Source organism: Eurosta solidaginis, chromosome 3 (assembly GCF_040869045.1).
Source record: "Eurosta solidaginis isolate ZX-2024a chromosome 3, ASM4086904v1, whole genome shotgun sequence".
Classification (NCBI taxonomy): Eukaryota; Metazoa; Arthropoda; class Insecta; order Diptera; family Tephritidae; genus Eurosta; species Eurosta solidaginis.
In genome coordinates, this window is record NC_090321.1 from 8,443,711 (window position 1) to 8,465,208 (window position 21,498).

Sequence of the window (21,498 nt, forward strand, 5' to 3'; positions counted from 1 at the left end):
TGTATTTGAGGACCCTTACCATCCTTCGCTGGAAATAGTTTACGAATTAGAAGAGAGTTCTCCGAGTTGCACTATCACAGAAAAAGACTCTAGTTTTAGATTCGAATTCTCGAAGGCTAATTTTAGTAAATTCACCCAAATTTTATCTACAGTAGTTTGGCCCAAATAGGTTGCAGATATTTACAAGAACGTTTCTGACTTCAATACCATCATTCACGCTATTCTGGAAAGACATGTACCCAAGCGTAAAATTTTTTCCACTGAACTAGTCCAAATATGCTACACCAAAGAACTGAAATCTTTAAAAAACAAAAAATCTCGTTCCTTCAAGCTATACATGAAGACGGGTTGACACTATACATGAAGACGGGTTCACACTGGCAGCGGGTTAGGGGGTCAGAATATACCCGCAGTATGCCTGTCGTAAGAGGCAACTAAAATACCAGATTCAAGGGGCTGTGTAGCGCAACCCTTCAGGTTGCCAGCGCAATATATAGCTTCTCCAAACCCAATTGTCAACCCCACCTATCCGCGGCGAATCCTGTTTCACTAACATACGAGGCTCTGGCGACCCCAAGCACCTCATGGGGAGGGAGGGGATGGCCTGAAGGTTTAATGTGGCCACAAAAATCGTTCTCGAGATGGTCGGGCTAGCACCTTAATGGTGCTGTAGTACCGGAGCGCACCGGATATGTATCCGGCAAATCCATCCGGCATCCATCACATCGATAACACTCCCCAAAGTCTTCGGGGAGCAACCTTATCGCTTCAAGAACAACAACAACAACGGGTTTACACTCCGACTACTTGAGGTACTCTATATTGCGTCATAAATATTTTGAATTAAATAAAAAGTGTTACAAGACCTATCTCTGTGCGATGAAAAATAAAACAACTTGCAATCCAAAAGCTTTCTATGATTTCGTGAACTCTAAACGTAGGGTTAAAGGGTTTCCTTCTGGTATGAAGTGCCGCGAGGATTTCTCTAGCGACGATCAAGATATTTTTTTCTCTCGGACGTTGTGTCAGCACACTGCCCTCCAAGTGGCCCGATGAAACCAGGCTAATCCTGTTTTTTTTTTTTTTTTTTTTTTTTTTTTTAATTCATATATACTTTTTTTGTACCCTAATTCTTATTTATGTGTTATTTATAATTTTTTTGTTACCGAGTCTTTGAGAGGCAGTGGCTTCTTAAGCGCCGAGATCTAAAACCGCTCAGCTACAGAGAAACTCATCAGCTGAGAAATATAGATTCACAAAATACAATAGACTAAAAGTATAAATATATAAATAAAATCTTTTAATTATTAAGGAAGATAGAACCGTCTCTTTTATGGCAAAGAGCGAGTCCGAAACATCAATTATTCTCGAGTGAGAGTTATAATCTTCACACAAACATAGAAAAGGTTCCTGTAGTTGGAAATTGCTTCTGCATTGTTTAAGAATTATAGAATTATAATGCCTTGAAACTCGGCATGGAACATTAAAGTTTACTTCGTTCGTGTGCTTGAAATCGATCCATATAAAAGTCTAGCCATAAATAGTACACCTAGCATTTCTGTACGACTTGCAAGGGTAGGAAGATTTATTAGTTTTAATCGATTAGTGTAAAGAGGAAGATTATAGGGAGAGTCCCATTGAAGATTTCTCAAGGCGAAAAGTAAAAACTGTTTTTGAATTGAATCTAGTCTATCCACATGCACTTGATAACGCGGATTCCAAATAATCGATCCATATTCTAATATCGGCCTCACCAATGATGTAAAAAGGGTTTTTGTAACGTAAGGATCACTAAACTCCTTTGCCCATCTTTTCACAAATGCTAAAACTCCTCTCGCTTTATTGACTGTGGCATTAATATGAGGGTTGAAACTAAGTTTGCAATTCATTGTAACTCCCATGTCGACAAAAACATCAACGCTTTCCAGAGTTTGGCCATTAATTGTGTAGGAAGCTGGCTGTATGTTCCCACGTGAAAAACACATGGATTTACATTTTTCTATGTTGAGAGGCATAAAATTCGCATTACACCAAGTAACTAAACGATTTAAATCCGCTTGGAGTACAGAACGTTCTTCAACCGACGCGTATGACTTAAAAAGTTTTACGTCGTCGGCTAACTTCTTTGCACAATTTTTCAAATCTAACTATTCCGCTGAATTAATTTCTTTGTCTAGTGAATACCTGTATCAACTTAACTCACTTAACGCAATTCATATTCCAGCAATATCTCCAGAAGAGGTTTTTGCATATTTAGCGTCTCTGAACGAATCTTATAAATACGGTCCTGACCTAATTTCCACATGTTTTCTCAAAAAATGGGCTGAACACATTTATCAGCCCGTAACTGATTTATTCAACATGTCCCTAAAATATGGTGTTTTCCTGCTGCTTGGAAGGGATCTTTTCTAATACCGCTCCACAAAAACGGCAGTAGATCATGTGTAGAAAATTATCGAGAAATTGCGAAATTGTGTGCCATCCCAAAGGTATTTGAAGCCATTGTTACCAATCAGCAGCTAACATTTTCCATTTCTACATTGATTGCAGACTCTCAACATGGATTCTGTAAAGGCAAATCTACCATTACCAACCTACTTGAATTCACAACTCATGTTTCTAATGGATTTAGAGAAAATCTTCACTCCAATGTTATTTACGCTGATTTTAGTAAAGCATTTGACAAAGTTTCCCACTCTTTGCTTATCCACAAGCTGGATCTACTTGGCTTCCAACCTGGTCTCACCCAGTGGATATCTTCGTATCTCTGCGGTAGAACGCAACAAGTAATTTTTAAAAATACTCTTTCAGATGTCATTAATATTTTCTATGGCGTTCCACAGGGCAGTCATCTCGGTCCAATTCTGTTCTTGCTATTTATTAATGATATCTGTACCACAATAAAATATTCCAAAATTTTAATGTATACTGATGATGTAAAGCTTTTTAGGTTCTATGCGTCTATTGATGATTTAAACTGCTTAGTTGCTTGGTGCAACGCGAATTCAATGTCGCTGAACATCAATAAATGTAAATTCATGTGCCTCTCTCGGAGATCTTTGCCAGCAGCCTCTTACGTAATTGATAATTTTTGTCTTGTATCAGTAAATTATTTTGTTGACTTGGGAGTCACGATGAATGCTAAACTTAGTTTCAACTTTCATATTATGACTACTGCCAATAAGGCAAGAGGTGTTCTATCATTCGTGAAGAGATGATCTAAAGAATTTAATAACCCTTATGGAACCAAAGCCCTTTTTACCACATTAGTTACACCGATACTAGAATACGGATCAATAGTCTGGAATCCGCGATATCAAGTTCATATAGATAGGCTTGAGTCAATACAGAAGCAATTTTAACTTTTTTCTCTAATGAATTTTCATTGGGACTCTGCGTATAATCTTCCACCTTATACTAGTCGGTTAAAGCTAATCAATCTTCCAACTCTCGCTAGTCGTAGAGAAATGCTAGGCGTGTGTATGTGCCTACATGGTGATCAAAAGGAATATAAACAAAAAAGGCAACTTTTAGAGACCAATTGTACAGCGAACAACGGAACATTCATATGGCGTAGCAGCTAAAAAAGGCTTGCACTGATATGAATGTTGGAGACTCGAGTTCAACGCTCAGCTCCCGAAAAGCTAGCTGATGAAGAAGTGAAATTCAGAAACATGTCCTAGTAACCATCGCCGTTTGTAAACTTACAATTTTTCTCTAATATCAATTACAAAAACCATTGTATAAAGCAATATGAGCAAAGCTCGCTAATTAAATACATATGACCATATTGATATAATAGTAACAGCGGAAGTATTAAAAACAAATACTGTAAAAATCCGAACAAATGTTACTAAGCTTTCAAAAGCACGCCTAAAAATCACCATTAGGAATAAACTACATACAGAGTGTATGTGCCTACATGGTGATCAAAAGGAATATAAACAAAAAAGGCAACTCTTAGAGACCAATTGTACAGCGAACAACGGAACATTCATATGGCGTAGCAGCTAAAAAAGGCTTGCACTGATATGAATGTTGGAGACTCGAGTTCAACGCTCAGCTCCCGAAAAGCTAGCTGATGAAGAAGTGAAATTCAGAAACATGTCCTAGTAACCATCGCCGTTTGTAAACTTACAATTTTTCTCTAATATCAATTACAAAAACCATTGTATAAAGCAATATGAGCAAAGCTCGCTAATTAAATACATATGACCATATTGATATAATAGTAACAGCGGAAGTATTAAAAACAAATACTGTAAAAATCCGAACAAATGTTACTAAGCTTTCAAAAGCACGCCTAAAAATCATATCCACACCATTAGGAATAAACTACATACAGAGTGTATGTGCCTACATGGTGATCAAAAGGAATATAAACAAAAAAGGCAACTCTTAGAGACCAATTGTACAGCGAACAACGGAACATTCATATGGCGTAGCAGCTAAAAAAGGCTTGCACTGATATGAATGTTGGAGACTCGTGTTCAACGCTCAGCTCCCGAAAAGCTAGCTGATGAAGAAGTGAAATTCAGAAACATGTCCTAGTAACCATCGCCGTTTGTAAACTTACAATTTTTCTCTAATATCAATTACAAAAACCGTATTATTTATAGCTAAACTACTGAATGGACTAATTTCTAGCCCCTTTCTTTTGAACGAAGTAAACTTCAATGTCCAATCACGAGCGTCAAGACATTACAAACTCCTTCTTTTGAGGCAGTGCAGAACTAATTTCGAATTAAATGAACCTTTTCGGTGTTTGTGTCATGATTTTAACTCTCATTCGAATTCATTTGATATAACGGATTCACTTTATACTATAAGGAAAACTGTCCTCTCCTATCTTAACTCGTAACAAAATAAAAAAAAATATAAAAAATATAAAAGTGGTTATTTGGCGACCTTTTACTTTGTAAATATAAAAAAAAAAATATAAAATATAATCTTTATATGCTAAAAGCGTTACTTATTTGACAATTTACTATATGTATAATTTTCAACTGTTATGTATATAATAGTCAGCTGATGATTTTTATTCTGTAGCTGAGCGTATCAACAACTCGGCAAAAACAAAATAGAAACTTTACAAAAACAAATCTACATACACTCAAAATTAATAGAGGCAGAATGTCTCAGTTTTGTTGTTAGTGTAGAAATAAGATAAACTGAATTAAGCAAGCAGACAAATACAAGCAGGATAGCTTAGTGGTTTAAGGCAACTGCAGTTTCACCGTATGATTCGCGGTTCGAATCTCGGTGAAACCTTTGATAACATTACGAAATTGCCTGACGATGAATTTGTGGCGATTTTCGAAATGGTACCATCGCAATATGCCAGTAAATGTTTCTTCATTTTTTTTAGTTTCTTTTAGAAAAACATAATAATTGAATATTCAATTATTATAAACCGGTGTTAAGCTCATGAATTCTTAATAAAAAAACCGAATCCGTGCGTCATGCGGATGCGCCCCTCGTGTCGGTTGGGCGGGCTTTGGAGGGTATTAATCCGTGAGTTTATTATTATGATGAAGTGTTCGGCACAGCCGAAGACAGTCCCGATCTTACTCGTTTGTATCATCGTTAGAACGAAAGATAATACGCGCATGTTTATTGCTCTGCGATCTGTTCATATCTGCTTTAGGCGGGCACAACTCATTTGTAAATTACCTTCGAGCACGGGAAAACCTATAAAACTTCCGGAGAACTTTTCTCTCAAACAGAATATACGATACACCTGTATACCGATGGCTCGAAGTTAACGGAAAGGGTAAGATCTGCTGTATACTGTACCAATGAGTAAATCCTACACGCTGATAAATTACTGTAGTGTACTTTATGCGAAAATTGTAGTCGTGGCGAAAGCACTAGAAAATCTGGAGGCTTAAGGGAGCGTGCTTAGGCTGTCACGTCTAAGTCCGTTTGTGAGAAACAGGAGTAGCATATTATCAATCATACAAAAAAGGGTGAATTGAAGCATGAGGCTGCACTATCTCTAAGATCATGTCACGTCTTAAGATATTAGATTAACAAATTCTATAACTATCGCTAAACGGACAACACTGAAGGTGCTTTATGTGCTTACAAATTGGGACTCGTGTCGTTAGCTAAGAATACTACTGCAGATATCTGAAATACACGTGGGACGTGCTCAAACCCCTCGCTTCCGAAAAATCCTTAAACTTATATTATACAGATATTTTGATATTGACTATAAAAGTGAGTTTTTCTAACAATAATAACCAGCTATTCTTGATTCCAGAAAATTCACATCTGCTGCAATCACACCAATCCCTACTTCACCGACCCCGATCATCTGTCACATTTAAACCCTCAAGGTTTGGCCATACTGAACTCAATGCCTTGTGCGCGCGCACAAATTGCTCGTGTGAGCAATGGTGAAAATGCTATACCTGGTCAATATCCGTTTATGGCACTACTACGCTATAACGTACCAAAGCGGCCATTCCTGTGTGGAGGCTCACTGATAACAACCAGATTTGTGTTAACGGCAGGACATTGTATAAGATCGGACTTGTAAGTAGTGCCCATGGTTGACACATTTAACAGGAGTAGTCAGTTTTTGACAAGTTTTTTTGTGAATTTTACAAATTAACTAAGTACATCATATCATCAAAGTGGTAAATTTGCGACAGTAATATGTGTATGTATAACTTCTCATATTTAAGGATTGGCGTGCGCTTGGGTGAGCATAATCTCTCAACAGAAATAGATTGTGTAGGAGACACGCTTTGTTTGCCACCAGCAGAAGATTACGTAATTGAACAAAAAATTAAACATCCGAATTACAATAAGCCTAGATGGACGCATGATGTGGCTTTACTGAAATTAGATCGTGAGGTTGAATTTAAAGGTTATTTATTAATTTGTGAGTTTAAGAAAAAAGTATAAATTATAATTATTTTTTCAGTGCATATCAAACCTATTTGTTTGCCCATAACACCACTGGTATATGAGTACAGTAATTTACCCACTTATTACACAATTGCTGGTTGGGGACATACCGAAAATAGTAAGCCAGAGAATCTTTCGTTAAATAAATCCACTTATTTCTCCCATTTTCGTAATTTTGTTTAGCCAGCAACACTGAAGTTTTACATCATGCGTTTGTTCCGCACCAAGAACGTTCTATTTGTCAGTCTATTTTTGGTCCCCGTGGCGTTGGCATCACTTACGATCACATTTGCGCTGGTGGTGAACGTAAAATCGATACCTGTAAAGGTGATTCCGGGGGACCACTTTTTGCCGCTGTACCATTTAAGGAATTTCTGCGTATCTTTCAGTATGGAATTGGTTCGTTTGGTTTGAGGGGGTGTGGTGGTGAGAATACAACGTCGGCAGCTTATGCAAACCTCTTGCAATATATGCCATGGATTGCAGACAATATAGCAAACGCACATGTATATTTAAATATACCCGGAATTATTTTCAGAAATAAATGAAATTTTTAAAATTCTGAAAACAAATTTACCCTGTGCTGCAGAGTTGCAATTTTTTCTGAATCTATGCTCAAATTCTTTATAGAATTACATCCAACTTTAATGAAGTGCTAATAGCATTATCTTTTCATAACCATTTTAGTAGACACTGAAAAGTTCATAGTTTTTGACTTGATATCGACTAGAATAAGGAATACACCGTTTACAAGGTATTTTAGCCTAAGTGCCACCACCGCGGAGAATTGATTTCTAGTTTGATTCTTCTAGCTAGGATGTTTTGTTTCTGAATTACAAAGGCAAGCGTCTACATCTCAAATAGTTTGCGATCTACTTTTTTAGACTAAAGGAAAGTAAAGGTCCTTCTTTGTCTTGGAGTAGGTTGCCGTGGTTAACCGTGTAGAAAGCGTATCACGTGTTACATGCACTGTCATATGGTGGCGCTTTTACCATAGCTCACCGAGATCTCACAGTTCATAGGATGCATTTCGCATTTGGTTCATTTATGATGGTCAACCACCCATCTGACTCCCATATTGAGGTGCTCTATTTAGCGATTTCGTGGGTGAACGGATTTCCAGTATACCAGCAGCTTATTATTTCCCTACCAAATCGACCAATTAAGAGCAATCTGGCTGATGCAAGGATGGATATCAAGTCAACGCAGTTTATTAGTCCAACGCTTACGACTAAAATAGCTAGCCGTGACGCTTTCCTGCCACACGGGTGGGTAAGTTTCCTGGGCCCGTATTACGTTTTACGATCCGCAATCGAAACTAATTTTTGAAATCACAATAGCTCTGAAATGGTGGATCGGATTAATGGCATATGCGAACTAGCTACAAATTGTACTCGTTAGAACTTAACTTATTATAACTTTTAGAAATAGTTTAACAGCTGCATAGTTATCGCTTGATTGAAAATTGTTTTCTGTCACTAATCGTTACACGTAATATGGGCCCTGCTATCGGCGGGCGAATTTTAATGCCTGGAGGTAGCTGTTCGGAATTGCTTAGTTCCAAAATGCGAAGATTGGGGTGAAAAGCGTAGGAGTTTGAGACTTTATTTGTCGTGAGCAATAGTTGGCGTTTTTTAATAGACGTTGGAGGTGGATAAAATATATTTCTCTCTGGGACTTGGTGCAACGCGCTCCCGGAGCTAGTGGATACTAAGCAAGTACGCTGCAAGGAGCTTTACCAATCATGGCAACTTTTTGCGGATGTTCGGCTAATTAATTGGGATTATTCAAGGACATCCGCTAGGGAAAAATAACCTTATACCTTGTGTATACCAACACATTAACTGTGTGGTGCAATACCGATTTGGCTTACAACAGATTTTCTTAAAGCGTTTATACTTACATTACTATATGCAGGCCTGACTAGAGGGTAGGGGGAAGGGGGATTCCCCCCGGGCCGGGGTTTCTGAGTGGGCCCGCGATTTAGATGTACTAAGACAATTCAGGAGAGTCTTTAGTTGTTCCAAGAGCAAATTTTAAGCCGAATTTCAAAAGCAACGAATATTGATAATGATTTTTTGCCTGGGCCTTCGAACAGTGAGAAGAAAATAAAAATATCAAACAAAAATGTAGGTTTACATGAATCCGAAATCTTAAAGTGACACTGATGGAGGTTCATCTTCAAAAAGTCTTCCAACAATACCACCAACTCTGTATCAAAGTCCATATTATTTAAACGACTTCGATATCGGTAGCGTGAATAATGAGTTTTTGCGATCTGAGGAAGTCATGACGACACATTTCCTACCTCGTTGTTAAACAGAATCTTGCCAAATGGAGAGAAAGTGGAGCGTGACTGGTTGGTGTGGAGGCCAGTAGCAATGCTTTTTATTGCCTACCAATCTGTTAAGCACCAATACTATAAATCGACCTAAAATTTGTTCTACCGATATTCGAAATTCCAGCTGTGGAAGAAGCTATACGATAAATTGCCATCACACGAAAATACTCAAGATCACATTAAATGTTATATTCAGTAGCGATCTTTACAAAATCTAATTCAAAAGGAAGCTAAAATTGATACACCTATCAATGACCAGCTAATCACTGAAACTCAAAAGTGGAAATAAATTTTATATAGAATTTTGGACGCTATTTCATTTTTGGGTGAAAGGGGCCTAGCTTTCAAGGCGAAAGTATATATCTTGGTGAAAGAAATAATGGACATTTTTGGGCATCTAAGATCTCATAAGCTATTATGATCCGATACTTAGAGATCATTTGGAAAAAGTTAGAATTTCACAACAGCAACACAAACGTTTACAAGTTCACTATCTTTCCCCAGACATTCAGAACGAGCAACGCACGTGAGGGAAACTATATTAGATCAAGGCAAGAAAGCTAAGTATTTTGCTGATATTTTTGATGCTATGCCTGATGCTAGTCACGTTGACTACGTTCATTTTGCACTAACTCCATTTCAATTTGAAAGCAACAAATTTTACAATTCAAGAACGGTGTTTGGCTTTCGTAAATTGTAACCAAAAAACTGGTCAGAAAATCGCTGATTTAAATTGCCATACTTGATTGAAGATTGTCGTGCACAAGGGTACGATAACGGTGCCAATATGAAAGCAGCTTATAACGGAGCACTACGTCACATTCTCGACAAAAACTCGAATGCTGATTACTCGCCTTATGCAACCCACAGTCTCAATTTATATGGTGTTGATGCTGCAGAATGTTGTACGGCTGCAATTACTTTCTTCAGAGTTGTACAAAAATGTTTTACTATTTTCAGCACCACTCAACAACGATAGGACAATCTCAAAAAAAATGCACCGAGCTCTCTTCATAGTCTTTCAGCCAAAAGCCAAATTTGACTGCGCAAGCATACGGAGATGTTACCGGCATTCTCAAGTACATCAACAAGTTCGAATGTATCTTGCTGTCCTCAATTTGGTTGAAAATACTGACTACCATTAATGAAAGAAACGTGGTCCTCCAAGCTAGAGACGCCACCATAGATGTTGAGGTCCGACATCTAGATACCTTATAAGCTGATTTGAAGTTGATCAGGAACCAATTGGAAACAATTTTAAACGAATGCAAAACAGTTGCTATTCAATGGAACATCTCGCCAAAGTTTCCGGACATTCGAACGAGAAAACCCAAAAGACGTTCTGAAGATGATTTAAATGAGATGATTACGGATGATTCAAAGTCTGATTTTAAAAATAATACATTCCTGGTCACCGTGGATTCGGTAATCACTGGCATTACTGAACGATTTGCAGCTATGGGAGCGAGCCGTTTTCCTTTTTGTGGCAATTTGAAGACATGGATGAAACTACGGTTCGTGCGAGCGCAGCAAAATTTGTCGAGAAATAGAAGTCGGACATATTTCTCAAAGCTTAGAATGCGAAACAGTTCACTTGAAACATATTTACGAAGCAAATTTTGATAAAGGTCTGCCACCATTAAAATTTCTAAATGCTATCTACATATGTTCAAAATCTGTATACGATTTTCCCCAACATTTGTGTTGCTTTACGTACCTTTGCACTATACCTGTCACTGTAGCTAGTGCACAACGTTCCTTCAGCGTCCTTTCAAGAATCAAAAACTTTCATAGATCGTGTTCATCTCAAGAGCGAGTTTCAGGACTTGCCACGCTTTGTGTTGAATCCGTTTCGGCAAGACAGTTAAATTTTGATATTATTTTAAACAATTTTGCAGCGAAAAAAGCAAGAAAAGCCACTCTTTGATATCCGGAATATACTGAATAATTAAAATTTATAATCATTAAATTTATCAGAAATGTATTAAAATGTTACCAAATAACTAGAAAATATTATTTGAAACAATATGTGGCTGTTAAAAGAGAATTTTATTTCTACGTTACAATAAAATAGTGTAAATAGCATATATGTAATACTCCTATATAGCTACAAAATTCTAGGTACATTCCCAAACATCAGAGTGCCAATATATTGCTGTTAAAACGTTTTTGTTTTTGTATTCAATAATCCAATGTACCTAAATTTAAATTTTTTCTTGTCACACTTATGCTTATACAATAACAAAAATTTTATAGGCTGTCTTGTTTTGACTTCGAATTCAAAACACATTGCGAGCATTTTCTATTAGCAATATAGGAGTATTACATATATGGTAAATAGTAAATATTCTGTGTTAATTTTATTTTCAGCTATTAGTCCAAAATCATTTAGTTGACGTGGCAAAAATTTTTTTTGATGTAACCTATCAATAATGACTTATGAATAAGACGTCATTAATTCAAATTAATCAAATGTATTAGGGGATTTTATATAGGGGGCCCATAAACTGTTTAGTCCCGGGCCCGGATTTTCTCTCTACGGCCCTGACTATATATGAAGGTATCAAAGCAACCATCCTCAAATAGATAAGTACGATTATATTAATTTGTTGTCTTCAAGACCAAGTTTATTATTTTTGTAAAATGTATATTTTACAAGTTATATTATATTAAATTATTATACATAGAAAACGAGTAAATTAGAAAAAAACAAAGTAAAGTTGAATGCGAGAAGCTTTTACAGGATCGTTCTAACCGTCTGGAGATATGAACTACCGATTTGAAAACAAAGTCATTTCGTACCGCTTCGTATTTTCGATGCGACATAAAAACTGTTTATACATGTGTTTTGACTGTTAGCGCACTGTATCAAAGCAAAATTTGCGTAAGTATAAACATAGTGCAATTCCACTTATTTGCAACCTTCTACTAATGTTCGAATCACTAAACTGTTGAATAAATAACTCCACTATTCAATAATGCAAAATGTCCTTTATTAAAGTACTTCACAATAACACTTCTTCTTCTCGCCAGAAAGCGTGCTTAAATCAAACTGATTCGTCGTGCCCCAGCTACTGCTTTTATACTCTTTGCTTTCCTCGTATTTCTAGAATTTGCTATTTTTTTATCAGCTGTAAATTTCTCAGCTATAGCTACAGATGCACGATTTTTATAGCTTCTCCTATAGCCCATGCGCGTGCATATGTAGGTGATATTTCCACAGACGATTGCCTACTTTTGGGAGTATCTCAGATAAGATATATGCATGTGTTTGTGCGTCTCTCCCCGCTGCGTGTACGTACATATGTGTAGACATAATGATTGATTCGTTTATGTAGATACAAGTGACTGCCTGCTTTATCGTTATTGTGGCTGCATTTACTTAGCATCAGACTAGTGATGTGAGTATCACTTAGTGTCACTAATATTCGTCACAATAGTATGTATTATTCATGTCTTGCTCGTGGCATAATTTATTGCATCGGCACTTTAAAGTCTACATTATCCCTTTTTAAAATAAAAAAGGGTAAAAGTCTAGAACAGGGGTCAACTGCTAATAGGCGTCCGCGTATTATCTTCGACAACAATAATCTGAGGCGGAAAAAAAAATGTTATCTCTGTCCGGAGATATTTGCAGTTAATATTGGCAAAAAAAAAAAAATTTGTGTACAAAGGGATTTAGCACGGATTTAATTTTGTTCCCACCACCTCTTTGGACCAGCCAGGATAATTTTTTATAATTTTTTATATATGCGCCAACGCAGAAAAGTGTCCTTGTCGGAGGGGCCCGGGTTAATTTTTCAGTTTTTCGTTTATATCATTTGAACTAGTGAAAATTTTTATTCTCCGCCTACGGAGTATTACTGCTGACATGACGCGTTGTTTGACACCTCTACCGATATCTTTACGCTTATTAGTGTTCGACCCCTGTTCTATTATTTTACCTTAAAAAGTTCTGAAGTCGTACCTGACGCACACCCTAACATTTTTTTCTCGGGATTTGGGAATTGAATCTTCCAATTCCAATAGATGGCAAGAGGGCCCTTAAATTGCCAGGTTAACAAACGTATAAGGGTTATATACTTGCAACATTTAGTCGTGCCTAAGCAGCCAACACATGTCGCAAAATAAAAACCTGTAGCACAGAGATTTATTCCTTTTAATTATGTAGAATTTTCTTTTGTATATGTATACTAGAAGACCCGGCAGACGTTGTCCTGCCCTAAATTTGGCCAATCTGCATACATTTTAATAAGCTTTTTCCGTCTGACCACATTTTGGCCTATATCCCGAGACCATAGTCACCCAGGGGTATGAAAATTACCCTCTATATAAGGCACTCATCAACAGCTTTAATCTGATATCAATATTCTATAAACAGATTCTAGGGGTACCCGGGTCCACTTTTTGGCCTATATCCCGAGACCATAGTCACCCAGGGGTATGAAAATTACCCTCTAATAAAGCACTCATCAACAGCTTTACTCTGATATCAATATTCTATAAACAGATTCTAGGGATACCCGGGTCCACTTTTTGGCCTATATCTCGAGACCCTAGTCACCCAGGGATATGAAACTTACCCTCTAATGAAGCACTCATCAACAGCTTTCATTTGATATCCACATTCTATAAACAAATTCTAGGGGTACCGGGGTCCACGTTTTGGTCTATATCTCGAGACCCTAGTTACCCAGGGGTATGAGAATTACCCTCTACTAAAGCACTCATCAACAGCTTTAATCTGATATCAATATTCTATAAACAGATTCTAGGGGTACCCGGGTCCACTTTTTGGCCTAAAGCTCGAGACCCTAGTCACCCAGGGGTATGAAAATTACCCCCTACTAAAGCACTCGTCAACAGCTTTCATCTGATAGCCATATTCTATACACACATTCTAGGGGTACCCAGGTCCACGTTTTGGCCTATATCTCGAGACCCGAGTCACCCAGGGGTATGAAAATTACCCTCTACTAAAGCACTCATCAAGAGCTTTCATTTGATATGCATATTCTAGGGGTACCCGGGTCCACGTTTTGGCCTATATCTCGGGACCCTAGTCACCCAGGGGTATGAAAATTACCCTCTACTAAAGCACTCACCAACAGCTTTTATTTGATATCCATATTCTATAAACACACCCTATTGGTACCCGGGTCCACGTTTTGGCCTATATCTCGAGACCCTAGTCACCCAGGGGTATGAAAATTACCCTCTACTAAAGCACTCATCATTAGCTTTTATTTGATCTCCATATTATATAAACACACCCTAGGGGTACCCGGGTCCACGTTTTGGCCTATATCTCGAGACCCTAGTCACCCAGGGGTATGAAAATTACCCTCTACTAAAGCACTCATCAACAGCTTTCATATGATATCCATATTCTATAAACACACTCTAGGGGTACCCGGGTCCACGTTTTGGCCTATATCTCGAGGAAATATGCTGTTTTGAGTATTTTCCCGGCAAGTATTCGAATTTTTCTCACCTTTTAAACCTTCCCTAGACCTCCACGAATAATTCAAGACCAAGATAAGATAAATCCGTTCAGCCGTTCTCGAGTTTTAGCGAGACTAACGAACAGTAATTCATTTTTATATATATAGATGTATGTTGTTTCAATATGTGGCTTGTCGCCATATTTTCTTATGATTCCTGTTAGGAATGCAAAAAACCACCCTAACTCAAGGTCAGGAAGAGAGCACAGAAGCCAACCTTGAGGCCTATTTGGATTTCAACTCAACCAAAACAAAACAAGCCCGAAAATATTGCAGTTGAGCCGAGGATGACACTGCACTACCACTTCGACGAACTGACTAGAACGGAATGCACCCTAACATTTCAACTGCAATATTCAACATCGCCATGCGCACGACTGTGGTATGTGTTCTATACACGGTTGCCACACCATGTTGTCATTTGGAACCAAAATTAATTGAAATAAAATAATTTAAAAAAAAATTTTAAGTGAAACGGTAAAAGCTAGAAAATAATTAGGTAGGTCGTAGATACTAGTCATCACACTCCTCAGATAATTAAATAAAAGCGTTGGATACATCAAATTTCTATTGATAGTCATAAGTAAAACCAACTGAACCTTAATCAGGTTATGCTACGCCGCACATTTTTATTTAATTGTCTAATCGACGCCATAGATTAATGAGGAGTGTGATGACTAGTACCTACGACCTACCTAATTATTTTAGGCTTTTAGTATTATTATTACTACATGTAAGTTTTGTTTTCAATAAAACCGTTGAACTTAAAATTCTTTTTTTAATTATTTTATTTCACAGTTACCTAAAGACAAGCGCCCAGCTGCATGTTTACTAAGCCAAATGATAGCGTAAGATATTAATTTGTTCGTTTCTTGTTAAGAAACGTAGTGGTACCCTAATAGTACCGCAAAGAGATCTGTGCTTCTGAAATTCGTAACTAAAACTATGCAAACCAATCTCAAAAACGTTTTTGAAAAAACTCGAAAATTCAGAAAAATCTTACGAGAAATGCGACACTTTTTTGTGTTCTCTGAATATTTTTGGGTATGCAGTTTTGAAGCCCAGTTAATTATAGTCTCATAAAGTGCAACTTATAGGTCCTTCAATTGCGTTGATGTTTTAATATTTTCTCCATACAAAGTCTGAACATTTCTTTATATGGAAGAAAAGATAAACACCCTTCGGATTTTTTTTTTAAATTAATGCGAATTTTGAGATATTTATAACCAGTACTTTGTTGGAGTAAAATTTATTGCGCTACAAAACTGCGTTCTCGAAAAACTTCAGAGAACTCCAAATTAAAAGTTCGAAAATGTTGGTTTGCATAGTTTTAGTTACAGCCTCATAGAAATTGTTCCTTAAAATATGAAAAAAAAGACGTACGATATTTATCAAAATTGGCGCTGCTGTTTTTCTGTTCGCTGCTGTGTATATATACATATTCTATTTCGATGTTCTAAATCTATACACAAGGTCTATATAATTTAAAAGCCTCTAAAATTTCGATTAAATTGCTAAAACCCATTAGAAGTTGCTAAAAAGCGCAATTTTCTCCAAGCTATGGGAGTGTACAATGGGAGTGTAAATGGATCTCATATTCCTGACCATACATCCTTTTATGGAATTATGAAAAATAATGAAACCACTAGAAAGCTTCCGGTATATTTAAAGAAGAGAGGAGTTGCTTTATAACATAAATTTTGTGTCTTGATGGGGCTTTTCAGTATAATGATCGAACAATCCTTCGGTCTATATAAAGATCTCACAGACTTACCATTTCAGCCTTGCGTTACGAATTATTCTACAAGGGCTTTTTTATGAATGACGAAAATATAAATAAAAATAGTTTAAAGAAAAACAATCAAAACTTTGCAAAACTAGTCTTCGCTGGACAATGTTGATGTCTGCGTATAGCTCGTACAGCTCATCGTTAAATCTTCTTCGGTACTGTTGTTGTTGTTGTTGTAGCGATACGGTTGCTCCCCGAAGGTTTAGGGAGTGATCGATGTGATGGTCCTTTGCCGTTTACAGATCCGGTACGCTCCGGTAACACAGCATCATTAAGGTGCTGGCCCGACCATCTCGGGAACGATTTATATGGCCACATTAAACCTTCAGGCCAATCCGGTATTTTAGTCGCCTCTTACGACAGGCATACCTACCGCGGGTATATTCTAACCCCCTGACCCGCTGGGCCCTTCTTCGGTACTCGCCATCGCCAACGCGTAGAGGTCCATAAATCTTTCTAAGAACGTGCTCCACCAGCTTTTTAGAAAGCTTGTCACGCAAAAAGACACAAATATAATATAAATAACTCAAACTTAAGTACTTAATGTGCTGAATTTTTTAAGCCCATTAAATTTAGTTAAATTCACTATTATTACCAATTTTTATGTTTCCTTTTATATTTTTTTTTTTGTCGAGTTTCCAGTATATTTATTTATATTTCAGCGAAAGATTTACTAGCTATCGGGCTGCAATTTTTACAAATGGCCTAAGTCGACTTTAGAAAGTTTTTTTGTGTACGCCAAAAATGTTTATTTTTTCTAAAAGTGTGTATTTATACCTTTTTCATATGTGGTTCAATTGATTCATAAAATAAAACAAGAAATGGTAAGGTTTTGCGGATTTACATATTTTACCGCAAATCATACGCGTGTTGACAGCAAAAGCATGCCGTGAGGGTTAATATCAATTCAATGTGCTGACTAATGTGTCGATACTTTTTTGTAGAATTTATTTTTGCCTTAAATATTACAAATGCACATGTTTACTCCTTTCGCCAACATTTTTCGTGTTCACGTTACACGCCGCCGACATTGATTTCGTGCCTAATGGTGACAAAATTTTGGCATTAACCGAGAAGCAATCAATTTAGTTTTAGCAATCGATATAAACAAATATTTCAATCTCTTTCTTTAGAATTTTTTTATCTGTACTGTACATTAGACAGTAACAAAATATTTGAAATCAATTATAGCGAAGCAAGAATAACTGGCATATTTTGCTCCGCAACGACCAATGTAGTGGTTTAGCGCTAATTCATGAAGGTGATGACTCAGTTTTTTGTATACGATCTAATCTAAGTAAAAATACATATAATCAATATTTTGAGTTGAAAACAATTTAGTGCCAAGCATTGAATTTTAATCCAGAGAACAATCAAACAGTCTAATTTTTATTCTATGCCAAATATAACATTCTTATACACAAGCAATGTCTAAATATAGATTTATTGGCGACACTAATTGTACTATTACGTAGCCTTATGACTTATAACTTTATGTGTTAACAATTAACCTTTGTCTCGTTGTGAAACATGCAACGAAGTTAGAAAAAAAAAGAAATAAACAAAAGTGAGGTCGCTGAAATATAAAAAAAATTAGCAGTCATTACACTTCTCCAATTTTGGGGTTTCTACACGAATTTTAAAGTTAGAATAAGCGCTTTCCAATTGAGTGTTGTTGTTAAAGTGGGGAGTGTTACAGACGTTGACAGTCCATTGCCGTATATAGATCCGGGACGTTCCGGTAACAAAGCACCATTAAAGTACTAGCCCGATCATCTCGGGAACGACTAATATGGCCACATTAAACCTTCAAGGACACACCGCCAACCCCACCCCCTAGTTCCATGAGGAACTTGCGGTCGCCAGAGCCTCGCCTGCTAAATATGCGTATGATGCATTCATATTTGTAACAGGATTCCCGTCGCGTAGGTGAGGTTGACAATTGAGTTGCGGGAGCTTGGAAGCTATAAAGCTTTGTATTGCGCTTATCAACCTGAATCCCTTCCCATTGAGTGAAAAAACTTTAACTTTTAAAAACTGGTTTTGCATTTTTTTGTAGGGTAACTCTGTATATTGTTTGTATGCTAGACAATATATTAGGAACAGTTTTAAAATATTAAAAAAAAATGGTAAAAAATTTGGTCGAAATGTATACAAGCAAAGAAAGTTGTGGTCTAAAAGTGTCCGGAACTATTTTAGAGCAAATAAATTTATAAAAAGCTTATATGGAATACAAATTTTTATTTACCATTTGCAAAATATTTGAAAAAATAAACTGGTATAAAATTTGGTCGAAACTTTTGTAAGTAGACATCTCAACCATACTGTGCAAGATTGCACGATCGACCAAGCAAGTTAGACGTGGAACCAAGCGCGAGGCTGAAAAATGGCGAAGATCTTAAAAAGGTCTTACAAATTTAGATTAACAAAACTACTCTTGCCCTACGCTCGCCAGGCTAGGACTCCTAATATTAAGAGTGGCACAGCTACAATATATACTAGCAGTAAGTAGCATAGGTTCTAGAAAGCTTATAGTATTTGCCAAGACGACGGAGCTTTTTTTTATAACATAGGTCCTGGTTTCTGATACGAGTTTTCAACTTGGTCGTTGAGCAAACTCCTGGTAGCACTATGGACTCATTCAGTGAGGTCCTCACGGACCGGCTATTGCAACCTAACCTAATAGGTTATGTAACATAAACCTCTAGCTTGTTAGGTAAGCAAATTTCTGCCCTGAAAAAAATAAACTTGTTTCTGCATGCATATTATAAAACAGGTCTGAATTTTGTGTTTATCGTTTTTTTTTCATGACCCTAATCTCCGCAAAATCTGTATGACAGAAAGGCCAAGGCTTCTACTTGAGCCTCTGTGAGCTAAGTACTCCTGATAAAAACAAAGTAATCAAAAAAAGGGTGCGAAAAATTACGCCTGTCAGAAGTGTCTTCATACATTAAAGCATAAGTGAGTAGGAAAAGGATTGTTGTCTCCATCTCAGCTACAGTTTCTTCCACCAAGTAGATAAAAGTTCAAAGGCTGCAGGAGGGGTAAGCAGTTAAGGGTGCTTGCCTTATGCGTGTGTATATAAATACATGTATTTGCCCTTCAATGCCTTCTGGCAAGTATGTACATAGCGGTGCACTGCAGGGTCATGCAACAACAGCATGACAGACATCCTTTGAAGTGTCTCACATTCATTCATAAATGCGTTTTAGTATGAGAATGTTTATGCATTTGCTGCGTGAGTGTTGACATTGACTTTTTTTCCAAAGTGAAAATAGTGCCTTTTGGGCGCAAATACTGCATAAAAAATTAAGGCAAGTGCTTAGGCAGCGTGTGAAATTAAGTAAAAACTAAAAATAAAAAAAAAATCTCCAAACAGGCTTTCGGTCTTTAGTTAGCTTAATTACTGAAAATAAACAAACATCTAAAATTTATTTAAGAAGCATAACATGAAAGACGTCAAATTTTTGCAAGACCAATTTCACTATTAGCCCTAATCATCCTCTTCTACCATTTTTATTTATTTTTAGCTGATACTAACAGAGACGACTATTTTTGAGTTATTATAAATCTGGTATAATTTCGACCAACTTTCATGCGTACTATTTGTTTTATTAAAAGTTGCTTTGCCCGGGACCTGAACATAGAACTTTCTGTGTGGTAGGCGGAGCTCGCCATCGCCACACTACAGCGGCCGTTGGTGTTATACATTTTGTGCATTATCATTTCATTAGCTGTTTTTTAATATTTTCTTTTGAAACAAGTCTAAATTAATTTGTAATAGCTAATAAATTAACAAGAAAAAAATAAAATTTTTCCCGCATTTGACTTTTGCCTTCACCTTTTCCGCTTATCTGTTAAAACAACAAAGCCGCCATCAATCACGCAATTAAACACCAATTATACACACATGTGCATGAACATTGGCATGGGCCGAAACAACTATTTATTTCCTTTTAGTATAGTAAAAATATTCGTCGCGACATCCAAAAGGATAGCCCCTAAAAATTTCTGATTTTTATACCCAGCTGTACTTGTACACAGGGTGTTATAACTATGATTGGATAACGGTTGTTTGTACAGGTATAAAGGAATCGAGATATATATAGACTTCCATATATCAAAATCATCAGTATCGAAAATATATTTGATTAAGCCATGTCCGTCCATCCGTCTGCCGTAAACACGATAACTTGAGTAAATATTGAAATATCTTCACCAAATTGGGTACACGAGCTTAACTGGACCCAGAATAGAATGGTATTGAAAATGAGAGAAATCGGATGATAACCACGCCCACTTTTTATATATATAACATTTTGGAAAACACAAAAAACCGGATTATTTAGTAAATAATACACCTAGAATGTTGAAATTTGACGTGTGGACTGATATTAAGACTCTTGATAAAAACTTAAAAAAAATTTTTTAATGGGCGTGGCACCGCCCACCATTAATCCTACTTCAAACAAAAAACCGCTGTGATGGCTGAATGGTTATAGCAGCGGCGCCTAAACGTTGCCGATGAAGGAATTTAGCAGTTCCCGAAATGGATCTATACAACGAGCTTTGGCAGTTGTCTAAATTTTTTCTTTTTTCTGTTCTAATTAAAAATTTTTTTCAATTACGAAAAAATTTATCATAACAATAATAATGATAAAAAATTATTTTTAGGCCTTGAGCTTGATACGAACCCGCGATCTTACAAAATAAGTCATATAAAAATTGTATTATTTATACAAAAGATATTCTTCAAGGCAAGAAATGCTGCTTGTGACCGAAGATTTACCCAACCATTTCTCCACCTTCGGCTTCCCAGAAAATACATAATAGTTGGACAATACAAAGGTTGTGAGCTATTTGAACTCCAGGTAAGTGAAACTATCTTGGCATACCTGGATACGGCTTCAATATCCCCTACCGTATCGTACATATTTTAAGATATT

The 21,498-nt window shown here is 36.7% G+C and overlaps 2 protein-coding genes across 9 annotated transcripts in view; one reads left to right on the plus strand and one right to left on the minus strand.

Annotated features, from left to right (window-relative positions):
- Cbp53E (Calbindin 53E) overlaps nucleotides 1-21,498 on the minus strand; it is a 262,990-nt gene that overhangs the window by 236,515 nt on the left and 4,977 nt on the right. Inside the window, exon 1 of one of the 7 annotated variants that reach the window (XM_067770608.1) lies at nucleotides 17,406-17,556. The exons of 3 other annotated variants lie outside the window; for them this stretch is intronic. The gene's annotated coding sequence lies outside the window, so the exon portion shown is untranslated. Of the gene's footprint in view, nucleotides 1-10,976; nucleotides 10,997-17,329; nucleotides 17,557-21,498 lie in introns of those variants that run through there. 3 more of the 7 variants (XM_067770607.1, XM_067770605.1, XM_067770609.1) reach the window with 3 other exon arrangements.
- Nucleotides 1-21,498, plus strand: part of LOC137243206 (serine protease grass-like) — a 44,873-nt gene that overhangs the window by 5,831 nt on the left and 17,544 nt on the right. The window contains exons 3-6 of one of the 2 annotated variants that reach the window (XM_067770600.1): nucleotides 6,266-6,540; nucleotides 6,693-6,877; nucleotides 6,935-7,036; nucleotides 7,102-7,490. The exons of the other annotated variant lie outside the window; for it this stretch is intronic. Of the exons in view, the coding sequence (XP_067626701.1) occupies nucleotides 6,266-6,540; nucleotides 6,693-6,877; nucleotides 6,935-7,036; nucleotides 7,102-7,466 (927 nt within the window). The 3' untranslated portion in view covers nucleotides 7,467-7,490. Of the gene's footprint in view, nucleotides 1-6,265; nucleotides 6,541-6,692; nucleotides 6,878-6,934; nucleotides 7,037-7,101; nucleotides 7,491-21,498 lie in introns of those variants that run through there. 2 annotated transcript variants of the gene reach the window in all.